Here is a 21,235-nt window from a genome sequence, read left to right on the forward strand (position 1 = left end):
ACATGCTTGTTTAGGAGTTAAGCAAGATGTTGGAAACTATATGTCTACACTGTATATCAAGCAGGGTGGTCAGACAGCATACGTGTACTGATTTTCTTTGATATGAGTCAGTAAATTCCAGAGAGTTGAGGAAGGCGCTGATGGAGAAACTCAAGCTGGTTGATCATAATAGGCAGAACTGGGCCAGCAGAGCCTTTGATTCTGGCCTCAGGTAAGGGAGCCTATATAGCAAGAATGAAATGAGAACAGCACAATGCGCAGGGACTCGGAGGTTACATGACCGAGTTTCATTTACACAGCACTACTGCAAAATGAACCTCTTTTCAGCACTGATCTAAAAAGGGACAGAGGTGTGGGGTCTGCCTTCTTATCTGGTAAGTAAATGGGGTTCACAGTCTTCCTAAAAACTGTTAATTTACAAAGTACTCGGGTTCACAGGGAGATGTATTTCAAAGTCATAGACCCGTCTCCATGCATCTTTTTGACCTCTAGCCGCACAACCTGCCTTGTGGGCATTTTGAAGTTGGTCCCTTTGACAATGGCAAAAAAGTGACAGAACAACATCTTGGGAAACATGAAACATGAAAGGAAATAAATGTGTATCTAAACAATCAAGTGGTTACAAGCGCAAATTAAACAAATAAGCAGGGGAAAAGATGGTCTACTGGAACATTTGCAACCATAAAACCAACCTCCTTGATTTTCTTGCAAAGTTGAACATTGTTCAGTCAACTTGTGTCACACCAGAGTCATGGTTAAAAAAGTAGACATTGCACTACTCTATAACTGGAAAAGAAGTCAAATGAATGTGGTTCTTACAGGCCCGTGGTGCTCAATGCTTACAAATGATGCTAAATGATGCTAACATCTTAACAAGGAGGTTTTCAAAGGGGAAGGGGACTCAGTTTGGCTAGATTCAAAAAGCAGATGGCACTTCAAACCTCCTCTTGGTCTTGGATAGGTAGATTCAGCCCACGATCCGAGCAACCTGATTGGTTGCTCCCCCGCCCATGGTACTAATGTTATATTTTCTCATCTGCTGCTAATAGATGTTATATTTCCTAATCCCCTGCTTCCTCAGTTCTGAATCTTCAAGCTTGGACAACTTGAGCAATTCCTAAAGTGTACTAAGTGTACTAGGAACTTGTGGGTGACTGTTTTAGAGACGCATAAATGATCACAGATCCAAAAATCTACAGCATACCAGGCATGCTATCATTTGGGAGCACCGTTTATTCAACCATCTCGCTGTGAATCGGATATAAACTCCTAGTTGACACTTGTTCTTACCTCATCTTTGTCAAAGTCTTCATCAATTTCGAAAACATGGTTAGGAATCTTGTCGGGTCTAAGTGATTTACTGAAACAATAAAAAAAGGTTTTTATCATTAAATCGACTGTTCAATTATGTGACATGTAAAACACAAAGCTACTATATTTGTCTTCCTGCCACAGAATGCAGTGTACAATGCACAACTCTTGGCATGCTGTGGAGAAGGAAACACAGGAAATAAGCCGGTCTTCCTCGCAGAGCTCTTGGCAGCATAGCAACATTCCTGTCAATACGCTCATTCCATTTCAGTATGCCTTGATTAAAGGCTCAGCCTCCCCGATGCTGCTGCTTTACTAACAAATTGCCCCATGAGCGTTTCATTCACGTGTCAGTGCAGATTAAAGTTTTTAGTGAATACAACCATGAGAAATTGCGCTAAACACCTTCTGGAAATTGCTTATGCCGGTGATCATAGTACGGAACATTAGAGAAGTATATTCACCCGTAGAAGAGATCATCCCAGACTGCATTCATATATTCGAAAAAAACAGTGCTTGTTTCAATTTCTACATCCAAATCCAAAATGTACTTAGTTAATTTAATTAAATGTATTTGTTTTTGGTAAAGGTCACTGCATATATTGTAATTAATCTAACATTGAAATTGATATGAATTACATCTCATAACATGAATAAAACCGTCTGTACAGAAGGTGAAAAATCACAAGCAGTGCTACAACTTCACAATATGTATGTATAGACTCCCTTTACACGTACCACCATTTCAAAGTAACTAACGAGTGTCATTTATTCAAGTCACACACCATAGAGGGCCTTTTTCTGTAAATTCAAAACAGTTTGTACTGTTTGAAAAGTATCCCTTTTCCCAACAAGGCAGATTTCCTAAATGTGCAGCAAGCCTTTCCCAAATGTCAGACAAATTAAGAGTTGAGTTCTAGATAAGACTTTTCAGGTAAGAGTATTTCACCTACTACTTTCGGATGTTGGGTGAAGATGGGATGTTTATGGAGCCATAAAGAAGTTTCTATTCGTATTTGGAGTTCTTTTTCCAAGTAAAAATATATATGCAATTATAAAACAGATATGTTTCTGGTGATTCATACATTGAATTTAGTAATTTCATTCGAGGAATATATGCTGTTTTGTCTTTAATGTCCTCTTAAGATCAGGAAACACACTGGCAGTGGTCTGAACACATCAGTGGAACAGTCTAGGTGGCATCAAGTGGCTGATGCCAGCTTACTGTGTGTTATTCATTTCATTTGTTCAGGCAGAAAGATAGACAGGTATGCTGCTTATCTGGGTCCATACGAAATATCAAATACAGATCCATCTCTGTACAATTTTGCTCACTTAGAAATACCTGATTAGTATGTAATACTCTGGGCCAGGTATGATATCCCAGACTTGCAAGACACTAATCAGAACGTCAAATCTAAAAAAAAAAAGATACACAATCACAGTATGCTGTCTTGCTATGAAATGCAATCACCTTCCCTGCATCAGTTTCTTCAATAGGCCATCCTCTTATGAAGCGCATACCTTTCAGTATCTATTAAAGTTTGACTTAGAGGTTAAATCAGGAAGCACTACAGGGACCTGGGATGTGAAGGACCGGCCCGCTAACCCTTTGACTGACATCCTGCTCCCCCCATGGATGGACTGGGAACAGAAAATACATCTTGGCAGTAGTCCCTGCGGGCACACAGATGGTTTAACGCTCCAACCCAACCTAGCTCATACACATACATCCTATGAGTAAAATTGAACTTGTTTTCACACGTGTGTAATATATAAACCCACCATATTTTATGAACATTCCCCAAAGCTCTCACCACAAGGCTGATACACTGTACTGCACTGATGATCCCTAATAGGGGGAAACTAGTATGTTGTTGTCTGTAGCCTGGAGAATTGTCTCTTTTGGGTTACAAGCTTCTATGTTTAAAATAGCACTGCCCTATATAGCATTTTCCCAGAGCAAAGACTTGGCATTTGAACTAATTTGCATACCCACAATGCATTACCCAACTAATAGCACGTCCTATACTCCGGATTAGCTACTTGACATACTGTCCTGTCAGTGTATTAGCTGTCTATGTTGTATATGTTTAGCATCCTTAAGACTATCGCCGGCCCGATAGCACAGCGAGTAGAGCGCTCGCTTTGACATCTGTGCAGAGTCTGCTTATGCAGGTTCGAATCCCGGCAGGGCCAAACTCAGCCTTTCATACTTCCGAGGTTGATAAATGAGCCCCACACCGTGGGTAATAATAAGCAGCGTTTGGATGCCTGGGGGTTTGTAGCGCTATATAAAATGCTAAATTAAATTAGGCCCCCTGGTCAGTGGCAGCGCTATATAAATTATTAAAAATAAATAAATGTGGCTCTCAGCTGGAGGTGAACATTTAAATAATATTTTACTGAAAAAACTTTGTTAAAGGGACGTTATGGTTAAGTTGGACTAATAAAAACCTATGAAATTCTGTAAAAAACGTTGTTAAAAGGACGTTATAGTTACAAGTAAAAAACAAAAAACCCCTGAAATTCGTTATGGTAAGCTAAGCAACCATAACTCGCGCCACCACCGTGCACTAAGACTAACACACAGGACATCAAAGATGACATCACAAATATCATTTCAACTAGTCCGAGAATCCGTCTGCACTTCACAATAAGATCTATCCTTCTCGAACAGCTCAGAACTGCATTTTCTACCGACCTAGGAACTTTCAACTTCAAAATTTCCCTTGCACACCACCTACACCTTTTCGTACTCATTATCCATGACCAATATAGTACACAGTTTATTTTATCAAAACTGCTATTTATCTTAAAAAATGGCATCAGTTATTGCCATTCCTACCCCCCATGAGCCACCACCACCACCAGCTGGAGGACCTTCACAACAGAAAAAGCACAGTACTTTCAAAGACAATGAAGATGGCCAAGAAGATGAGGTAGAGGAAGTGCCTACTTCTAGCACCAAGATCGGATCATGAGTGTGCCAGTTCTTTGCTACTGTTGGGAATGTACCAAAGGCTAAAGCTACCAAAGTGAAATGCAATTTTGTACTCAGTCGCAGACTACCTGGACAGTGCTCTACGGGACCACCTGCATGCGCCGCCACACCAAATCCAATGGCTGAAATGTTCTCTGAAAGGTTGTTCCTTTCTCAGCAAGTAGTAAGCGGTCTTCCTCCACCTCATCTTCTATACCAAATACTGTAACCACACAGCCTGATGTCTGCGGGCATTGGTGTGTTATAAATAAATAAGTAAATAAATAAATAAATAAGGCTACGGACCATTATTATTCATTGCAGCCCCTGAAATGGGAGATAAAGGCCATTAGCACCCCTGGTTCCCAAAGCGGGAACCCAGGGTGCTAAAACATAGATTTTTCTTCCTATAGCGGGACAGGAAGGATTATTCTTCCTGTAGGAAGAAAAATCCTTTTCCAAGACAGGCAACATGGAAAGAGAAGGCGGGGCTCCGTACACAGCCCCTCTTCCCTTGCCATGGCAACCTTCAAAACCCTATGAACATATTAACACAAGCACTTTTTTTCCCTTTCAAACCTATCCTACCTTCGAATAACTTTACTACATAGCCAGTCCCAGGTAGATATAGCCACTTTAACACCATTTCCCGTCCCTAGTGGTCATGGCTAGTAGCCAGATTGTCCACGTCATGACCTTATGCCATGACCCAGACAATCTGGCTATTGCCCACGGCCACAGGCTGTACCTAAATCACCAAAGGTATATGACTATTTTTTGTACCTACATTATTACACTTGTCAAAAAATAAAACACAGGCACATTTGCAAAACCATGCTTTAATGTCCTTGCCAATGCTCCTCACGAGTTTGCTCGAAATCCACCCATGTTTTATTTTTTTTAAAGTGTCAAAATGTATGTACATACAATAGTCATATAACTTAGCCCCCACTTGACAACATCCATTCAGTCTTTACACAAACATTGAAGGTTGGGTCTATAATCTTTCTCAAAACTTTTGTCCACATTCGTCAAATAGCAACAAAGTTATAAGCTATCTTAAAATGTTTAGACCCCCCTCTAATTTTGCCCCCTCTTGAGAAGATCCCACCAAACTTTAGAAAACCATTTATATCTAGATCCAAAATCGTTTTGCCAAATGTTGTGCTGATTCGTCAAATGACACTACATTTATATGCCTTTACAATATTTTGGGACCCCCCTCTAATTTTGCCCCCTCTTGACAGAATCCCAAAAAACTTTGCAAAACCATTCCGGATTAGTCCTGGAATAAAATTGCAAAATTACATGCATTTTTCACTGCGTGTCGCAAAAGTTATAAGCCATCCAAAAACTGCCTTACCCCAACCCTGTAATGCAGAAATAGGTACAGATGTCCTAGGACATCTGAAGTATCCATGAACACCACAGGACTGCCCCAGGACATCTGGAGTGTTGGCAGACTTTCAGGGGGTGAAACAACCCATTTATTGGCTTCTTATGGCCATATCCAATCCAATCCTCATCCCACCACATCCCTAGAGATTATTTGTTGAGTTTGACAAGTGAAATGCTGCTCTTTTTTTTAATGTTTTCACTGTCCGCGGACCCCAAAAAAGTCTGCGAATCAAAGATGGTGGACATTTCAGGAAAACCGATGATATTTCACGTTTTCCCACCAGCCAATCAGCGAGTGCGTCCCGATGTCAGCGGACCACGCAAAAGTCCCCGGACATCGGGAAAAGCTTGCTGATTGGTGAATTTTCTGGCCAATCAGAGGCCAGTCTGCAGACAGAACAGCCAATCACAGGCCAGTCTGTGGACCAAACAGGGAAGTGAGTTTGCGGAGCGGACACAGATATCACTATTTTTTTGCCTTTTGTTTTGCTTGTTTAAAAGAAAACTACTGGATGGATTTACAGCAAATTAACAAAAGCACGCTTTCAGGACCAAGCCGCCGCTCCTGCCACACATTTGGTGGAAATCCGTCCAGTGGTTTGGGCTGTAGGCGTGAGCAAAGTTTTTTCCCATTATGTTTATGAAAATACATTTTGGGACCCCCCCCTATAACTTTGCCCCTCCTTGAGCAAACCTCAACAAAATTTGCAGAGTGGGCCATATACTTTTTTTGCAACGTTTGGTGAGGGTTCGTCCAGGGGGAGCAAAAGTATAAGCCACCCAAAAAGTGTTCATCCTATGGGTTTAGCAACTTAACCATAACTACATGGCCGCTACCGCAGGCCATGTAATATATATATATAGGGCGGTGATAGCTGCTCTATAGTTAAGGTGAGTCAGCGACACTTAGGAACCCCTCAAAATTCTATTGTTAATAACTTTTGATTCGAGTAATGGATTTGACAGAAATTTTGAAAATGATTAAACGTATGCGGCCCCTCCAGACTGCAAAGTTTTGTAAAGATTTGTTAAAAATAAAAAGGTTATTAAGCCCCAAAAAAAAAAACTCTCCAAAATTGTGGCCTACTTCTCATTCATTTTCCCATAGACATAAAAGGTAAATATTTCCCAAAGAGCACAGCCCAAACCGCTGGTCGGATTTGGACCAGGTCCAAAACAACTTGGGAACGAAGCGTTGACTCGCACGCCATGCATGGTTGGGGGTTATTCTGTGCAGTAGTTATTCAAATATTTAATGAAGAAGGGTGCCCCCTTTCCCCCAAAATATAATATAGAGATATCTCCCATGGTGCATTGCAGGATCATGTTTTTCAGAAATGAAACAACCGCCATCTTGTTTTTCTCTTGATGTGAGAGATATTCGCGGCTATAACTGAGGTTGTGGGAAAATGAAAAGAAGAAAAAAGCTAGGAGCAGGTAAAAAAAATACAAATGGGAAATTTGGGAGTTGAAGGGGTTCTAGGGATTGAGGTTGCAACAGAAAGCTTTCTGTAGCCTCGGCTAAAGCTGTGAAAAGCTGGCATCTGAAAGCAAACTGCGTCACAGAAGCAGAATGTTTTGGGGTGAAAGAGAGAGGGCAGGGAAGGTGAGGAAGCCGTCTGGGGAGTGGGGGGAGCTAGCACAGACGAGGGGGCAATTGGTGATGACCTGGGGGGCAGGGACGCATATTTTTCAGTCGTTTTGCCGATATTCACGGCTATACCCCAGGCTACGAAGGACAACAGATATCCGCGGTTAAGAGTAGTTCTGTATTTGTGGCTATATTTTTTTTGGGGGGGGATCTGTGTTTCATTTATTTTCTAAAGTTATTTATTTAGGTATTGTGACATTGGGGGTGAAAAATCACTGCCCATGGTCAGTGACCTGGTAGATATTAGAGAGTCTTTTTTTATTTTGGATGTGTGTTTTCACACTTTTGAGCATGTGAGACTTCGCAGAAAAATAGAAGAAATTAGTTTAACAAAATTAATATAAAAAAGAGCAATAATAGTCTAGTTTTAGATGTGCCATACAATGTATGGTTGTGTATTCTCACTTTTGGTATTATATTGGCTGGCTGTGAAATGTTTGCCTATCGAGTATATTGTTATGCATTTTTACATGCATTCTTATTCTTCATTTACTTTACATAAGTACATGAGTATTGTTGTACTGTGTTGATCATTTAAGTTGGATTGTAGTATAAAACTTGAAGTCAGTTCCACTTTTAACTAACATTTTGTAACCGCAGGTATGGTAAAAGTAGCTGCAGGTATAACAAAAAATGTTTTTTGTTATTATTTATTGTATTTGTGTGTTTAAGTATGATGAGTAGTTCTTAAAAGGTTTGTTTTGGTGAACTCTGAGTGTAGAACTTTAGCACATCAAGAATACTGTTTTGATGTTATGAAGGAACACTGCATTTCCTTCATCGGTTCGGTGCAGTCCGTAATGTCAATAGAAATTGGCCATGTTGAACTCTATGTTGTTGTTTGAAATCATCCATCTCCATTTTTATCTATGGGTGAGATTGGAAAAGATAAAGATGGTGTGAGGAAATAGAGCCATTAGTTTTCCCATGTCTTGTTTTATCATTAAAGTAAGGGACACACCTCGTACATTCCCCATATCATTGCCTCCACAATGAATTAGTATGACGTCTGCGTGCCCTCTACTTCTCAGACTTAACAATTTTGGAAAGAGTTGGAACCAATGCATTCCCGCAATCCAAACCATTTAATTGTAAAATCTCTCAAACCTAAGTCCATGTTAATATTTAGTTTCTCACAAAAAGCCAGCAACCAAAATAGCCAACTGTGTGTAATCAGCCACACAGTTTTCAAACCAGCCATGATATCTGTAGTCTTTCTCTGTTTCCAGGAAAATGATTCCTAGGTTGAATTTCTAGTAGTCTATATGAGCAGTGTATGTATGATGTGTGTGTGTGTGTGTGTTCTAATTGGTTTATGGTGCTGTTGATATTATTCGTGGCTATATATCAGCCACCCAGAGCGCAGCATTACTATTCGTGGGTATATATATACCCCCCTAAACCCTTATGCAGCCGTGGCTATATTTGAGCAAATGTCATGTCGTGTGTATGTGAACGTGTGGTAACCATGGCTATCCGAAGGTTTGGGTGAGGTGGCATCTTATTTGATTTGGTTGGGGGATTGTAAGAGACTAGAGGAGTGGAGGAGGACTATGAATAGTGGAGGGGGGCTGGTAAGCATGTTGGGGACAGTTTGTGGAGTAGAAATGCAATTTTGAATCTGTAGTTTTTGCGAATAGCCGTGGTTATCAGCAAGCATCCAGGGGGGGCTTTTTGTATAACCACATCTGTGAAAAGCGCATGCATAGGCGCATCAATATTAGTCTTGTTTTATTTGTTGTGGCTGGAACCACAGGTATATTTAAAGTTGCATCTATAAATAGAAGTTTTCAGTGCAATAATCATACTTTTATGCGGATGATACAGTACAGAATTGTATTTGTGTGTGTTATTTTAGGCACTTAGTTGTGCACTTATTTGATTTGAAAGTTTGAAGGCCAAATTAGTTTAATTTGGGGCTTGCAGAAAAATGTATGTATACCCAGTGCTACAAGTAAGCTTTGTATCTGCGTTAAATATCCACAGCTACTATTAATGCTGGGCAGGGTTTTGTATGTGTTTTGGTGTTTCTAATTGGGTAGTGTGAATGTTGTTAATGTGTACTTCATTGTGATAGGTTGCAGTGAATATATCTGCCATTTTATTCGTTTTCTTACAATATAGTCCTCTTTTTGTGGTTTTGATTTTGGAAAGTATGAAGCTCCCCATTTTGTCTACTTTTCTCATTTTAACTGCAGAATTCACATTGTGCAGTTCATGTTACCTGTGATAAAATATGATTGGAATGACTCAGTTGTTTGTCATTGTTTTGTTGAAAGTTTGATTTGATAATATGTTGATAATGCGGCTTTGTGGTTTCTTTTGTTTTGTACTGTATTTGTTAACAGTGAAGTGGTGCTGCTGTATATGATATGATAGGTTATTTATAATGTGCTTAACACCCAGAGATATCTGAGCACAGACAAAGGGATCAAATCTGTGTTGCTCTGTGTCGTCTTGCTCCCAAGGCGGGCACGTTGCCCCTGAGCTATCCTCCCGAGATATGTAGCAAATGAGTGGGAATAATTATTGAAAGTTGTTAGGAAAGAAATTTAATTTTAGTGAGGTGCATAATATAAAATCATGAGGTATGCTTGTTGTTTACAAAATAAAAGAATTATCACAGAGCATTAGAAATGTGATTTTATCTACAATGCTTTTTTAATCACTTATGGTGTGTGTTAAAGTGATTTTTGGGGTGATATAAAAATGGGTTTGTTTTAAAAATATTTCTTTTTGCTAGTGTGGTGTGATATTTAGTGTGCCCATAGTTATAGGTTCTGATTAATTTGAGGGCTTTAATAAAGACTGGGGCAGTATCTGACGCAGGAGTGTCCCTTTGGCTTTGGGTGTATTGCTATGCAAACTCCTTTTGTGTAAAAATTAAATGGAATGTGTTTTTTGGTGCGAATTGCTGTTTTGTCAAGAGGGAACAAAAGTAGAGGGGGGTTCCCAAAATATTGAAAAGGCTTATAAATGTGGTGCCATTTGACGAACCTGCAGATAAGTTTGCAAAAAGATTTTATATCCAGGTATAGATTTCTTGCAGGTTTTGGTGGGATTTTGTCAAGTGGGGGCAAAATTAGAGGGGGTCTCAACATTTTTAGATGGCTTATAACTTTTTTGCTGTTTGATGAATGTGGACAAATGTTTTCAGAAATATTATAGAACCAACCATGAATGCTTGTGCAAAGTCTGAATGGATTTTGAAAAGTGGGGGCTAAGTTATATGACTATTGTATGTACGTATATTTTGACACTTTTGAAAAAATAAAACATGGGCGGATTTCCAGCAAACTCATGTACGAATCATTGGCAAGGGCCTGAAAGCATGTTTTTTGCAAATTTGTCTGTGTTTTATTGTTTGACAAGTGTCATAATGTAGACCGCAAAAATAGTGATATTCCTTTGGTGACTGAGGTATAGCCTGCGGCCATGAGCAGTGGTCAGATTGTCCAGGTCATAGCTTAAGGTCATGACATGGACAATCTGGCTACTGGCCATGACCATGAGTGACGATCAATGGGGTTAAAGGGGCCATGTCCACCAGGGACTGGCTATGTGGTAAGGTTTTCCGAAATTGAGATAGGTTTTGAATGGGAAGAAAAATGTGCTTGTGAGTACAGGTTTAAGTGCTGAATGGGACTGAAGCAAATTTGCACGAGGAGGGTCAGCAAGAACTAGAAAGAATGGTTTTGCAAATATGTCATGTGTTATTTTTAAAAGTAAAAATAGTAAGTGCACAAAACAGTGATATAACTTTGGTGACTGGGCAATGGGCCTGTCATCAGCAAGGAGAAATGTGTGCTGTAATTTGCTTATTGGAGCATGCGGCATGGCCGAAACGGTAGGTTTGAATGGGAAAACATATTCTGCTTGTGGTTGCAGCCTGAATTGGTGGACTAGATTACAACAAACTTGTGCGACGAGCAATTGAACAATGATTTCCATTGCCAGCATCCACAACTGATAACAAAAGACATAAGTATGTGTTGCAAAACATATGTTTCTTAAAGGAGATTTATAGTTCTTTCATATATGTGAACAGTGGCCCTTCTAATGTTCTGTTTTAAATCTTGGGTACATTAATTATGATAAATGATGTGGTGCAAGTTTCCTGAGATAATGTGTATGTTGCGTATTGGACATTGCATGACCACTACAAATAATAAAATGCTTGGGGCTCATGTGTTTTGTGTATGAAAATTGGCTGCACATCGAGCAGGTGATTCCACCAATGTGATGCCACCAATAGTTAACGATCCGTTGACTTTGACAATAGTGTCTGCTTCAGATGTTCCAGTTTTTCCATCTGCCAATGTCTAAGTGTTCTGAACAATACAAATCCTCTCTTTCAAAAATGGCCTGATTGTTTGAAATATGTAATCCAGGGGCGTGGCCTGGAGCCGTCGCGAGTGGCATGGCCACTTAGGAGCTCCCGCCTGGCCCATCGCACCTTCCTCCACACCGCCGCTCCCAGACCCCGATAAATGTAGAAATGCGAACGCCTCTCGTGTGAACCCGCGCGGCGGCCACTGATCGAGTGGGTCCCCATTCCTGCGCCGGATAACAGAGTTCTGGGGTGTTTTCTTTGCGGGACCCCGCTCGATGGCAAGATGGCGGCCGCGGGACAAACACTGAGGCGCACATTCATGAGGGGGAGGGGCAGGCGTACTGAATCAAACATCGCCCCCTAATGATCTCAGCCCTTTGTCCCGCACTGGTACACCAGCGGACCTCCCAGAACCCTGCAGACTCTACCCAGCCCGAGAAACCCACAGAAGCAGAGGCGACGCATTAGCAGGGTCCTGCACTCCATCCGAAGCACCCCGCTGCAGTAAAACAAGGGGCTCTGGCCCAATCCTTGCAGTCCCCGCTTCCGCCTCACTCTCTGGCACGCCTCTCTTCCCCGGCCTGCACAGGGGCCGTCCCGGACACACTGCTCCCTGGATTGTGGAGCCGGAGCGTGGGCCCCCACCCCGGGGAGGGGCTGCGAACGAGGATTGTCGCACCTCACGGTCCCTACTTGGGACCATCAGCTCCTCACCCCCAGCAACAGCTCCTGAGGCGATGTATCACCTACCCAGCAGGGCCCCACCTTCCGGGGCTGTAATCCACTGCGAAGTTCCACCAGCAGCATCAGAGGATGCCGCCAGAACCCGCCCGGATCTGCACAGCAGCCCTGCAGACCACTCAGCACAGCGATCCCCACCAGCCTTCCGGCCCTCCACCCGCAATATTTCTGGATCTTGAATTTCCAGGTCTTAGATCCTGAAAGCATATAGGGGCTGCGGACTTCCCATCCCCCCCTACCACCTTCCAGAATATCGGATCAGATCGCCAACCCTGAGGTGAGGAGTGGGGAGTGCCTGGGGATACTGGCCTGAATTCACCTCTCTCAGAGGCGGTATCTTATTCGTGACCCTGAATTAACGCTCTGCTGAACATTACGCTCTCACCCCACGGGACACTAAAAACACCCTCAGGCCCCCTCGACCTGTTATTCCATCACTCCTTACCCTTCACGTTGGGTCTCACCACGCAACCTCATAGCCTTACTACAACCTGCTACAGACACTCGCAGCGACACAGCTCCCTCCTTCAATATCCAAGCTCTCCCATCCTCGCCTGGTGGACCGGGAATCCACAGGTGAAGTCCTCTTAACTCTCCCCCTGTCCGAAACGGCAGGATACCCATCAACACCAAAAATGTCAAAAAGCAACAAAACTTCTAAGCAGGCGGATATCGTCTCCTTACTGGCGAATACCACCACTGAAAGACCTAGAAAGGGGGACCCATCAGAAGACCGACCCAATAACTCCATGCTCACGGCACCGGCATCTGCCCACTGCTCATCCCAAATGGTCACTAAAGCCGACTTGCAAGACCTATTGTCAGCCTTAACCAAAGAAATTCAAAAAAGCACTGAAGAAGTCACAAAGAAAATCAACTCTCTGGATGGGCGGGTGGGAGAGGTCAAACGCGGAACAGCAGAGCTTGAATCTGAGGTTTGTGACCAGAGATATGAAGACGAAATGGACAGGGACAGGATCAAGGCAAAACAGGAGGATGCAGAGAAAGGCTCTCGGAGGAATAACATTCGCATAAGAGGGATCCCATCCTCCATTCCAGATGAAGAGCTAAGAAGCTATGTCTCAAATCTAATCAGATTTATAATTACACTTCCAGATAATGCCCCACTGGATCTGGACCGGGTACACAGAACCTCCCCAAGACGGGAATCTGCGTTACCCCCGGACGTCCTAGTCAGAATCCATTTCTTTCAATTGAAGGAGGAAATCATGCGCGAAGCAAGGCATATGCACCAGATCACCTTCCAGGGCTCCATAATTTCACTCTACCAGGATCTAGCTGCCTCCACTCTCCAAAAACGGAAAATCATGCGACCCCTAACGGAATGGCTACGAGGAAAGAAAATACCGTACCAGTAGGGATTCCCGACATCAGTCAAATTCAAATGGAAGGGAGCTCTGAAACAACTCTATACATCAAAAGAAGCAGACAAATTCATGGGTCTCGGAAAATCGGACATGGAGTCGGAAACAGAAGAAGCAATACGCCCCGCTCGGGGAAACCCCTCCACAGGAGAATGGTCAAAATCCAGAGGGAGGTGCAGACTTTGAGGTCCCACCAAGAAAGACAATAACCCAGGATGACCAATCGGCACTAACTCGCTCGTATCTGGGCACTACAATCCCATGACAATGCCCTTCTCGGGCAATCGCTCTTGAGGTGGTGCCCATCTCACATCCTACAATGCTACGAGTTCCCTGCGGTGTGCTGGACCTCAGTCACATCCACTTACAATCGCACCAATTGTGCAGGAATAAGGCTGAACTCCGACGCACTTCAGTTCTATAATCAGCGGCCCAGTTGGCCATTTCTAGGCGCTTTGGTGCCACCAGTTCCCCAGTGGCACTAGGACAATGACTCTACTACCAGTTCAAGTTATGGGGAGGGAGGTGAGGGGGGGAGTTAAGTTATCAGAGCAACCAGCCCAGAATGGGACACACCGCTCCTCATGGGGCCTGGCCCCTCAAGCATCACCTCAGCATAAAGCATCAGCGACGAACCTATCGCCAATCCAAAGCAGCAAGAAACATCCTCCAGCAATCTTTCGACCTCAGGGTAATGATACGGACCAAGACACTGCTAAGACAAAAATACATATCAATGGCTGACACAAGCGAGATAGTAATACTCACATGGAACGTCCAGGGTCTGAACTCGCCAAGAAAGCGTAAATCAGTTGAGCATAGGCTGGGACAACAATCGGGGGACATCGTTCTTCAAAATCCGGGTGAGATTCAACAGGTATAGAAACAGAGCATACTTCGCCTCCTCCGGAAAGAAGAAGAGAGGAGTAGCAATTCTCTTAAGTGACAAAGTCCCATTGTCAAAAACCACCATAAAAAGAGATCCGGAAGGCCGCTTCCTCCTCCTAAAAGGCCTGTTCGAAGAGCTCCCTATTACCATCGTTTCAATTTATGGCCCCAACACATCCCAAGCTAACTTCATCACAAACCTAATCCCAACCATCCTAGCCTTCCGTGAAGGTCACCTGATTATGAGCGGAGACTTTAACTGTATGCCAAATCCACAAATAGACAAAACTCTGCCCCCAACGAATACAGACTTTGCGCATGCGCTCTCAATAGCCAAACTACTCAGAGAATTCGAAACTGCAGACGCATGGAGGCTCTTCAATGAAACCTTGAGAGACTACACTCATTACTCATGTGTGCATAAAGGCTTCTCAAGAATAGATCTTATCTTAATATCTGGAGTCCTGTTCCCATGCCTTAATAGCGCAGAAATCCACACCTGTATGTTATCGGACCATGCTCCAGTATCCGCCAAACTAGCCATTTCAGGTCAAAAACACCCCGTTCACAGACATTGGAAACTTAATGACTCACTGCTACTAGATGAATGCATCATATCAGAAACTGAGGAAACAATCTCCAATTACTTCAACGAAAATACAACGGAAAACTCTCCCATCAACATCATCTGGGATGCCATGAAACCCGTTGTTAGAGGCGCACTGATCAGCGCCGGAACGAAACAAAGAAGAGTCTCGAATATCATGGCTGCTGAACTGGAGAAAAGGGTAAGGCCATTAGAGGACGAACTCAAATTGCACACCTCCAGGAAAAAGGAGAGAGCTCTAAAGAAAGCCAAAACAGCGTTGGAAATGCACTGCGCCAATCGCACGCAAAGGCCTTAGCATTTACTAGGCAGTTCTATTACAATAAAGGGAATAAGGCAAACAAGGTGCTGGCGCAAAAATTGAAGAAAATCCACAGCCGAAACAATATCTTGAAACTCAGACGGGAAGATGGGAAAATGCTCTACTCCGTGGCTGAAAAGACTGAAGAACTGTTGAATCACCATAAATCAATCATGTCTGGGACACCCACAGTACTAGACAATCTACCAGAATATCTCAGGACAATGCCCCACCGAGACACATCACAGCTGGAATCCCTGTAACTACCCATATCCACCGAAGAGATCACTGAAGCTATTAAATCTCTTAAAACTGCAGCCCCGGGCTCTGACGGATTATCCGCAAACTTTTCCAAAAAATTCGCCAGAATACTATCTCCTCAAATGACGGTCTTGTTCAGCTCCTTTCTCGCCTCAAAATCAATAACAGATTCAATGGCAGAATCTCTCACAGTCCTGCTACACAAACCTGGAAAAGACCCCGAACTAGCTGCTTCCTACAGGCCTATATCGCTATTGAACAATGACGGGAAGATCTTTGCAAAAGTCTTTGCCAATAGACTGGGACCGACCCTACCAACCTTAATTGATCAAGATCAAACAGGCTTTATCCCTGGAAGAGGGACCCATGACAACATCAGAAGGACAATTAACATCATCGAAAGCACCCATAAACTAAAGGTAGGAATGGCAGCCATATCCTTAGATGCACACAAAGCCTTTGACCTGGTCGACTGGGGTATATCCAGGCAATCCTGAAGCATCTGGGATTTGGCCCTAATTTTACCACATGGGTAATGGCAAATTATCAATCTCCTACCACACAGCTACGGGTCAATGGCACTAGATCTAGCAAAATTCACATTTCCAGAGGGACTAGGCAGGGGTGTCCACTCTCTCCCCTAATTTTCGCCCTATCCATGGAGCCTTTCGTTGCGCGAATCAGGCTAAATGTCAATATAAGTGGGTTATCCGTGGGAGGTCACGAGTATAAAATAGCACGGATGTCCTAATAACAGCTACAAACCTAGCAACGTCCCTTGAGGCCCTGTGGATGGAGATCTCAGAATTTGGGACCCTGTCGGGATACACGGTGAACCTGTCTAAATCCACAGCCCTGGCGGTTAATCTCTCCAAGCAAGAAAAAAACACTCTCAGCCCTTTAATACCGATCCCATGGTCGACTGGCCCAATTGACTACCTCGGGGTTCACATTCCTAGTGACCCATGGCGCTTGTACTCAAACAACTTCCCACAAATAATCAGTGATCTCCAGAAGGATCTTAAAAGGTGGAAACTCCAGGAAATATCCTGGTTTGGCAGAATCACAGCCATCAAGATGAATCTGATCCCCAGATGTTTGTACCAATGTACAGCACTCCCAGTCAATATTCCTGGCCCTGGCAGCAAATCCAAGCTTTCATCTGGAGGAGAAAAAACCTTGTATTGCCAAACGAATAATGCTGAGGGGAATACCACAGGGAGGATTGGGAGTACCAGACCTAGCTAGATACACACTAGCAGCGCAACTGTCTCATGCTTTCACATGGGCCCAGGAATCGGAGACCCTGAAATGGGCACAACTCGAAGAATACTGGAGTCCAGCGTCACCCTCAGATCTCCCACATCTTCCATCCATAAAATCACAAACAAACAGCGGCCCCCTGCTGGCAACGCTGACAACAGTCCGCTGCTGGAAAGAAGCAGCTCGAAAATGGGGTATCCGCGTTCCATTGGGCCCCCTAACTCCCATGTGCAATAAGCCTGAATTCTCTCCAGGCCTGTCACCGGAGTGTTTTCAACCATGGATCGAAGGCGGCCTACGAAAAACCAGCGACTTCCTGGAATCAGACGCACCCATCTCATTCGAAAGGTGTAAAGCAAATTTCGGGATCGACGAACGGGAAAGATTCCACTATGCACAAATACAACACTGGATGTCCCACAGAGTGACCAGGGAGAAATGCTCAAGAGACTTAACAGCTTTACAATTAACCTTAACGACCCCCACAAGCAAAGGCAGGATTTCGACCCTGTACCGTCTCCTCGACAGGGCAGACCCATCTAAAAAGGAAAGATATATGCTTGAATGGGAAAAAGACCTGGGTAAAGAAATTCAAGTAGAGGAATGGGGGAAAATTTGGGCCAGGCTGCGGAAAAGTTCACAATGCATCACAAACAGAGAAGGGGGCTACAAACTATGCTACATGTACTACACAACCCCAGTACAAATCAATAAGGCCAACCCAAACATTCCAGGAACCTGCTGGCGAGGGTGCCCATCTATTGGCTCACTATTCCACATGGTATGGACATGTCCGAAGGCGGAAGCATACTGGAGAGAAGTAATCAAACACATTATAGAGATCACGGGTCTTTCCATTCCATGGGACCCCGGAATTATCTTGCTGGGCAACACAGGCGATGGAGCATTCCCAATCTCGGGCCAAATCCCAAGGCTTTGCACACATCTACTCCTAGCAGCAAAAATAGCACTGGCCCGGGTTTGAAAAAATAAGGAAGGCCGTCTGTGGCACTCTGGTGTGCGAAATGCTGGGACATAGCAGTGGCCAAAAAAATCACAGCGATCCGAGCAGGCTCTCTGAGTAGAGCACTAAATATATGGGACCCATTTATGGACTACGCTGCTAAATTCCCGGCTCTCACCAGGCGCCCTCCACTGACTAGATGGCTTCAAAGCATCCCACTTTACTGATACGTATCCTCACACCGTAGCTCCATAACACCCCGCTGTCCACTTGGCCGAGAACAGACAATGGACATCAATGCTTACCCTATCACACTGGTCCTTCCCACTCCGGTCCCCCTGGAGAGACATTATCGCTCTATCACACCCAGCGATTGATGCTCTATGATTGCTGTTATGCTTACTGTAATGCTCTTCTGTAAAACTCAATAAAATGTTGTTATGAAAAAAAATATATATATGTAATCCAAGAATAAATGTACCCTAAAAATAGCACAATCTGCTAAAACTATAAAACTATAAATACAAAAGAAGTTGTTGAACAAAAAAGGAAACATAAAATACAGTACATGCAGCATTTTGTAAGTCCATTCTTTATGTATATGTAACTGAGACTAACAATAATATTTTAAGGAAGAAATATTAGTAATCAAACACATAGTTTGTCTGTCTACTATAAATTGTTTTTACAACCAAAACAATTATTTTTAGAGTTTACTATATCGTGAAGTGTTTCAAAATATTTTAAATATTTCCAAACAGATGAAGAGGTTATTGCAGTATGATAGAGAATCAAAGAAGAAGCACCACAACAATGACTCACAAAACTAATCCTGGATTAAATAAAACAATTAAAATGATAATGTTGGAAAAGAAGTACAATCAATTAAAAAGGATATTGAAAATGTAAGAGAAATAATGGACAGTAAAAATCACATTGAGTTAGAAAATATGAAGAGTTGTTTTTTTGAATGTTCCGTCACAAGAATTTCAAACATGAATTATGATAAATGATCTGGGGTAAGTCTACTGGGATGATGTGTTTTGGAAATTGGACGAGATGGTCTGGGCCATGGTGGGCTGCAGCCTTTTTTGGTTTATATGTAGTGTTATAGCTTTACTGTATCTGTGAGCGGTGGTTGTGCAGAATCAACCTCCACCCATTAAAGGTGCGGCCAGCAACAGCTAGCATTTTCAAAAAACCTGAAGCACCGGAACACTCTTTTTGAGGAGTTATTAGAAAAGCTAGAGGTTCAGCAAGGAGGCTCTTCATGAAGTGTTTACAAATGTGGTCCTTCTATCTCCAGTAGCAGCACTTGGATGATTGAGAGGCCTTCCTAGGCCTTTCTGATGCAAAGCAGTGGTCAGAGGATTTCATCCACTTCATCCCGGGGTACTAATAGTGTCTTTATTCAGTTGAAGACTCTGCAGCATTTCACAACTGAGAAAAGAAAAAATACGATGTCCGGCATGGAATGAGATATGAAGATTTGGAACATCAATTATGATAAATTATTGGTATAAGTTTTCTGGAATGATTTGGATGATGCGTATTGAAAATTGCACCAGATGATCTGGCCCATACTGGGCTGCAGTCTTTTTTTTACTTATATGTGGTCTTATATCTTTACTGTCGCTGTGAGCGGTGGTTGTGCATAATCAACCTCCACCTATTAAAGGTGCTGCTAGCAATAGCTAGAGTCTTCAAACATCTGCAGCATTGGAACACTCTATTTGAAGAGTTATTAGAATTGCTAGAGAGGTTCAGAGAGTTGGCATCATTTTTGTGGCATTGTCACTTTTAGAGTTGTCATTTTTGTTATTTTATATTTTCATCACCAGTTGGACGTTTCAATGTGTCTAACATTGTGCAAGAAAACACTAAGACGTGGTGTCATGATGCCTACCTCCAAGGAGCCAGGTCCGACCCAGCAAACCCAGAGGCAGGCATCATTTCCCCCAGGGAAGTGCCAGCGGGCACAAGCTGGGGCCCTTTGGACACAGTCCTGGCGCCTTAGGCGCCAGGCTCATGTTGGACCCCTGTCCTGGCACCTTAGGCGCCAGGCTCATAAAGCTAGACATGTGTTCAAGTGTTTTAATGTGCACTTACCTGATGCAGACCATGCTGCTACATCCAGGCCCTCTTGAGGCCTGAATGGAACTACTTTACCTGTGGGACTACTTTCCCTGGGTGTGGTCGGGGAAGGATACATACCTGATCGGTGGAAGGATACATACCTGGAACTTCTTCCAAAGCTATTTAAACCACACCCGATCAGCAACTCACGCTTCGCGTTGTTCTGCTCCTCGCAGCTGGACGCTCACCGTGTCAGCTCCTGCATCTGGACTTCAGCCACGCCTGTCAGCTTCCTGGGTCACCTGCTAAGAGAGAATTGGAGAGAAAGAAGACCTTACCTGCTAAAGCAGCATCACGGAGACATTACACCGACAATCCTGAAAGGGAAGACATTATTTTAAAAGCATTTCGCTTCGATCGCTGCAGCGCTGCATTTCACTCACCTTTCCTGGGCACCTCCATCTTCAGCAGCGATCATCCAGATCGGCAGCCACTTCCCAGAGCCTAGAGAGAAAAAGACAAGAACACAAGGTGAGAGAAGGAAGGGAATAGGAAAAACTCAGTTTCCTTCTAAGACTTACCTGTTGGGTAATTCCCATTTCATTTCGGATCCTGCGCTTCCTGGCATTCCGGACCCCGGCCCCTATGGGGAAAAAAGACAAAGACATTGAATGAGCGAATGCAAAGACATTACCCGAACGCTCATCCAGAACTTACCTGTCATTTACTGGAACTGCACGTTTCACTTCGGGTCGGCGCCATATCTCCGGCATTCCGAACTCCGGCCCCTAAGGGGAAAAAGACATAAGCGTGAGCGCTTGCTGCAATAAGACAATGAACATTATTATTAAGCTTGAACTTTTGAACTTGCTACAGAACTCTTACAGCGCCTTACCTGAATAGTCAAGCTTATTTGAACTCCCATCAAACCTCAATCCAGTGAAGTAACTGGGTTTCAACGCGCCCCTGCATCAGAAGCAGGATGGAGAGCTCATCCTTCCTGACCCTAATGTGAGACTTCACAGGGAATCGAGGAAGGGTATCGTGGAGGGTTGGAAGGGAGTGGGAGGCTT

General features: G+C 43.4%; 1 protein-coding gene across 5 annotated transcripts in view; it reads right to left on the reverse strand.

Annotated features, from left to right (window-relative positions):
• Positions 1–21,235, reverse strand: part of DOCK11 (dedicator of cytokinesis 11) — a 1,707,663-nt gene that overhangs the window by 1,288,470 nt on the left and 397,958 nt on the right. For all 5 annotated transcript variants that reach the window (XM_069612850.1, XM_069612848.1, XM_069612847.1 and 2 more), the window contains one exon: positions 1,291–1,360. In XM_069612850.1, coding sequence (XP_069468951.1) covers positions 1,291–1,360 — 70 coding nt within the window. The remainder of the gene's footprint in view (positions 1–1,290; positions 1,361–21,235) is intronic.

The sequence above is a fragment of the Ambystoma mexicanum genome, chromosome 5p, assembly GCF_040938575.1.
Source record: "Ambystoma mexicanum isolate Mex_15411 chromosome 5p, UKY_AmexF1_1, whole genome shotgun sequence".
Classification (NCBI taxonomy): Eukaryota; Metazoa; Chordata; class Amphibia; order Caudata; family Ambystomatidae; genus Ambystoma; species Ambystoma mexicanum.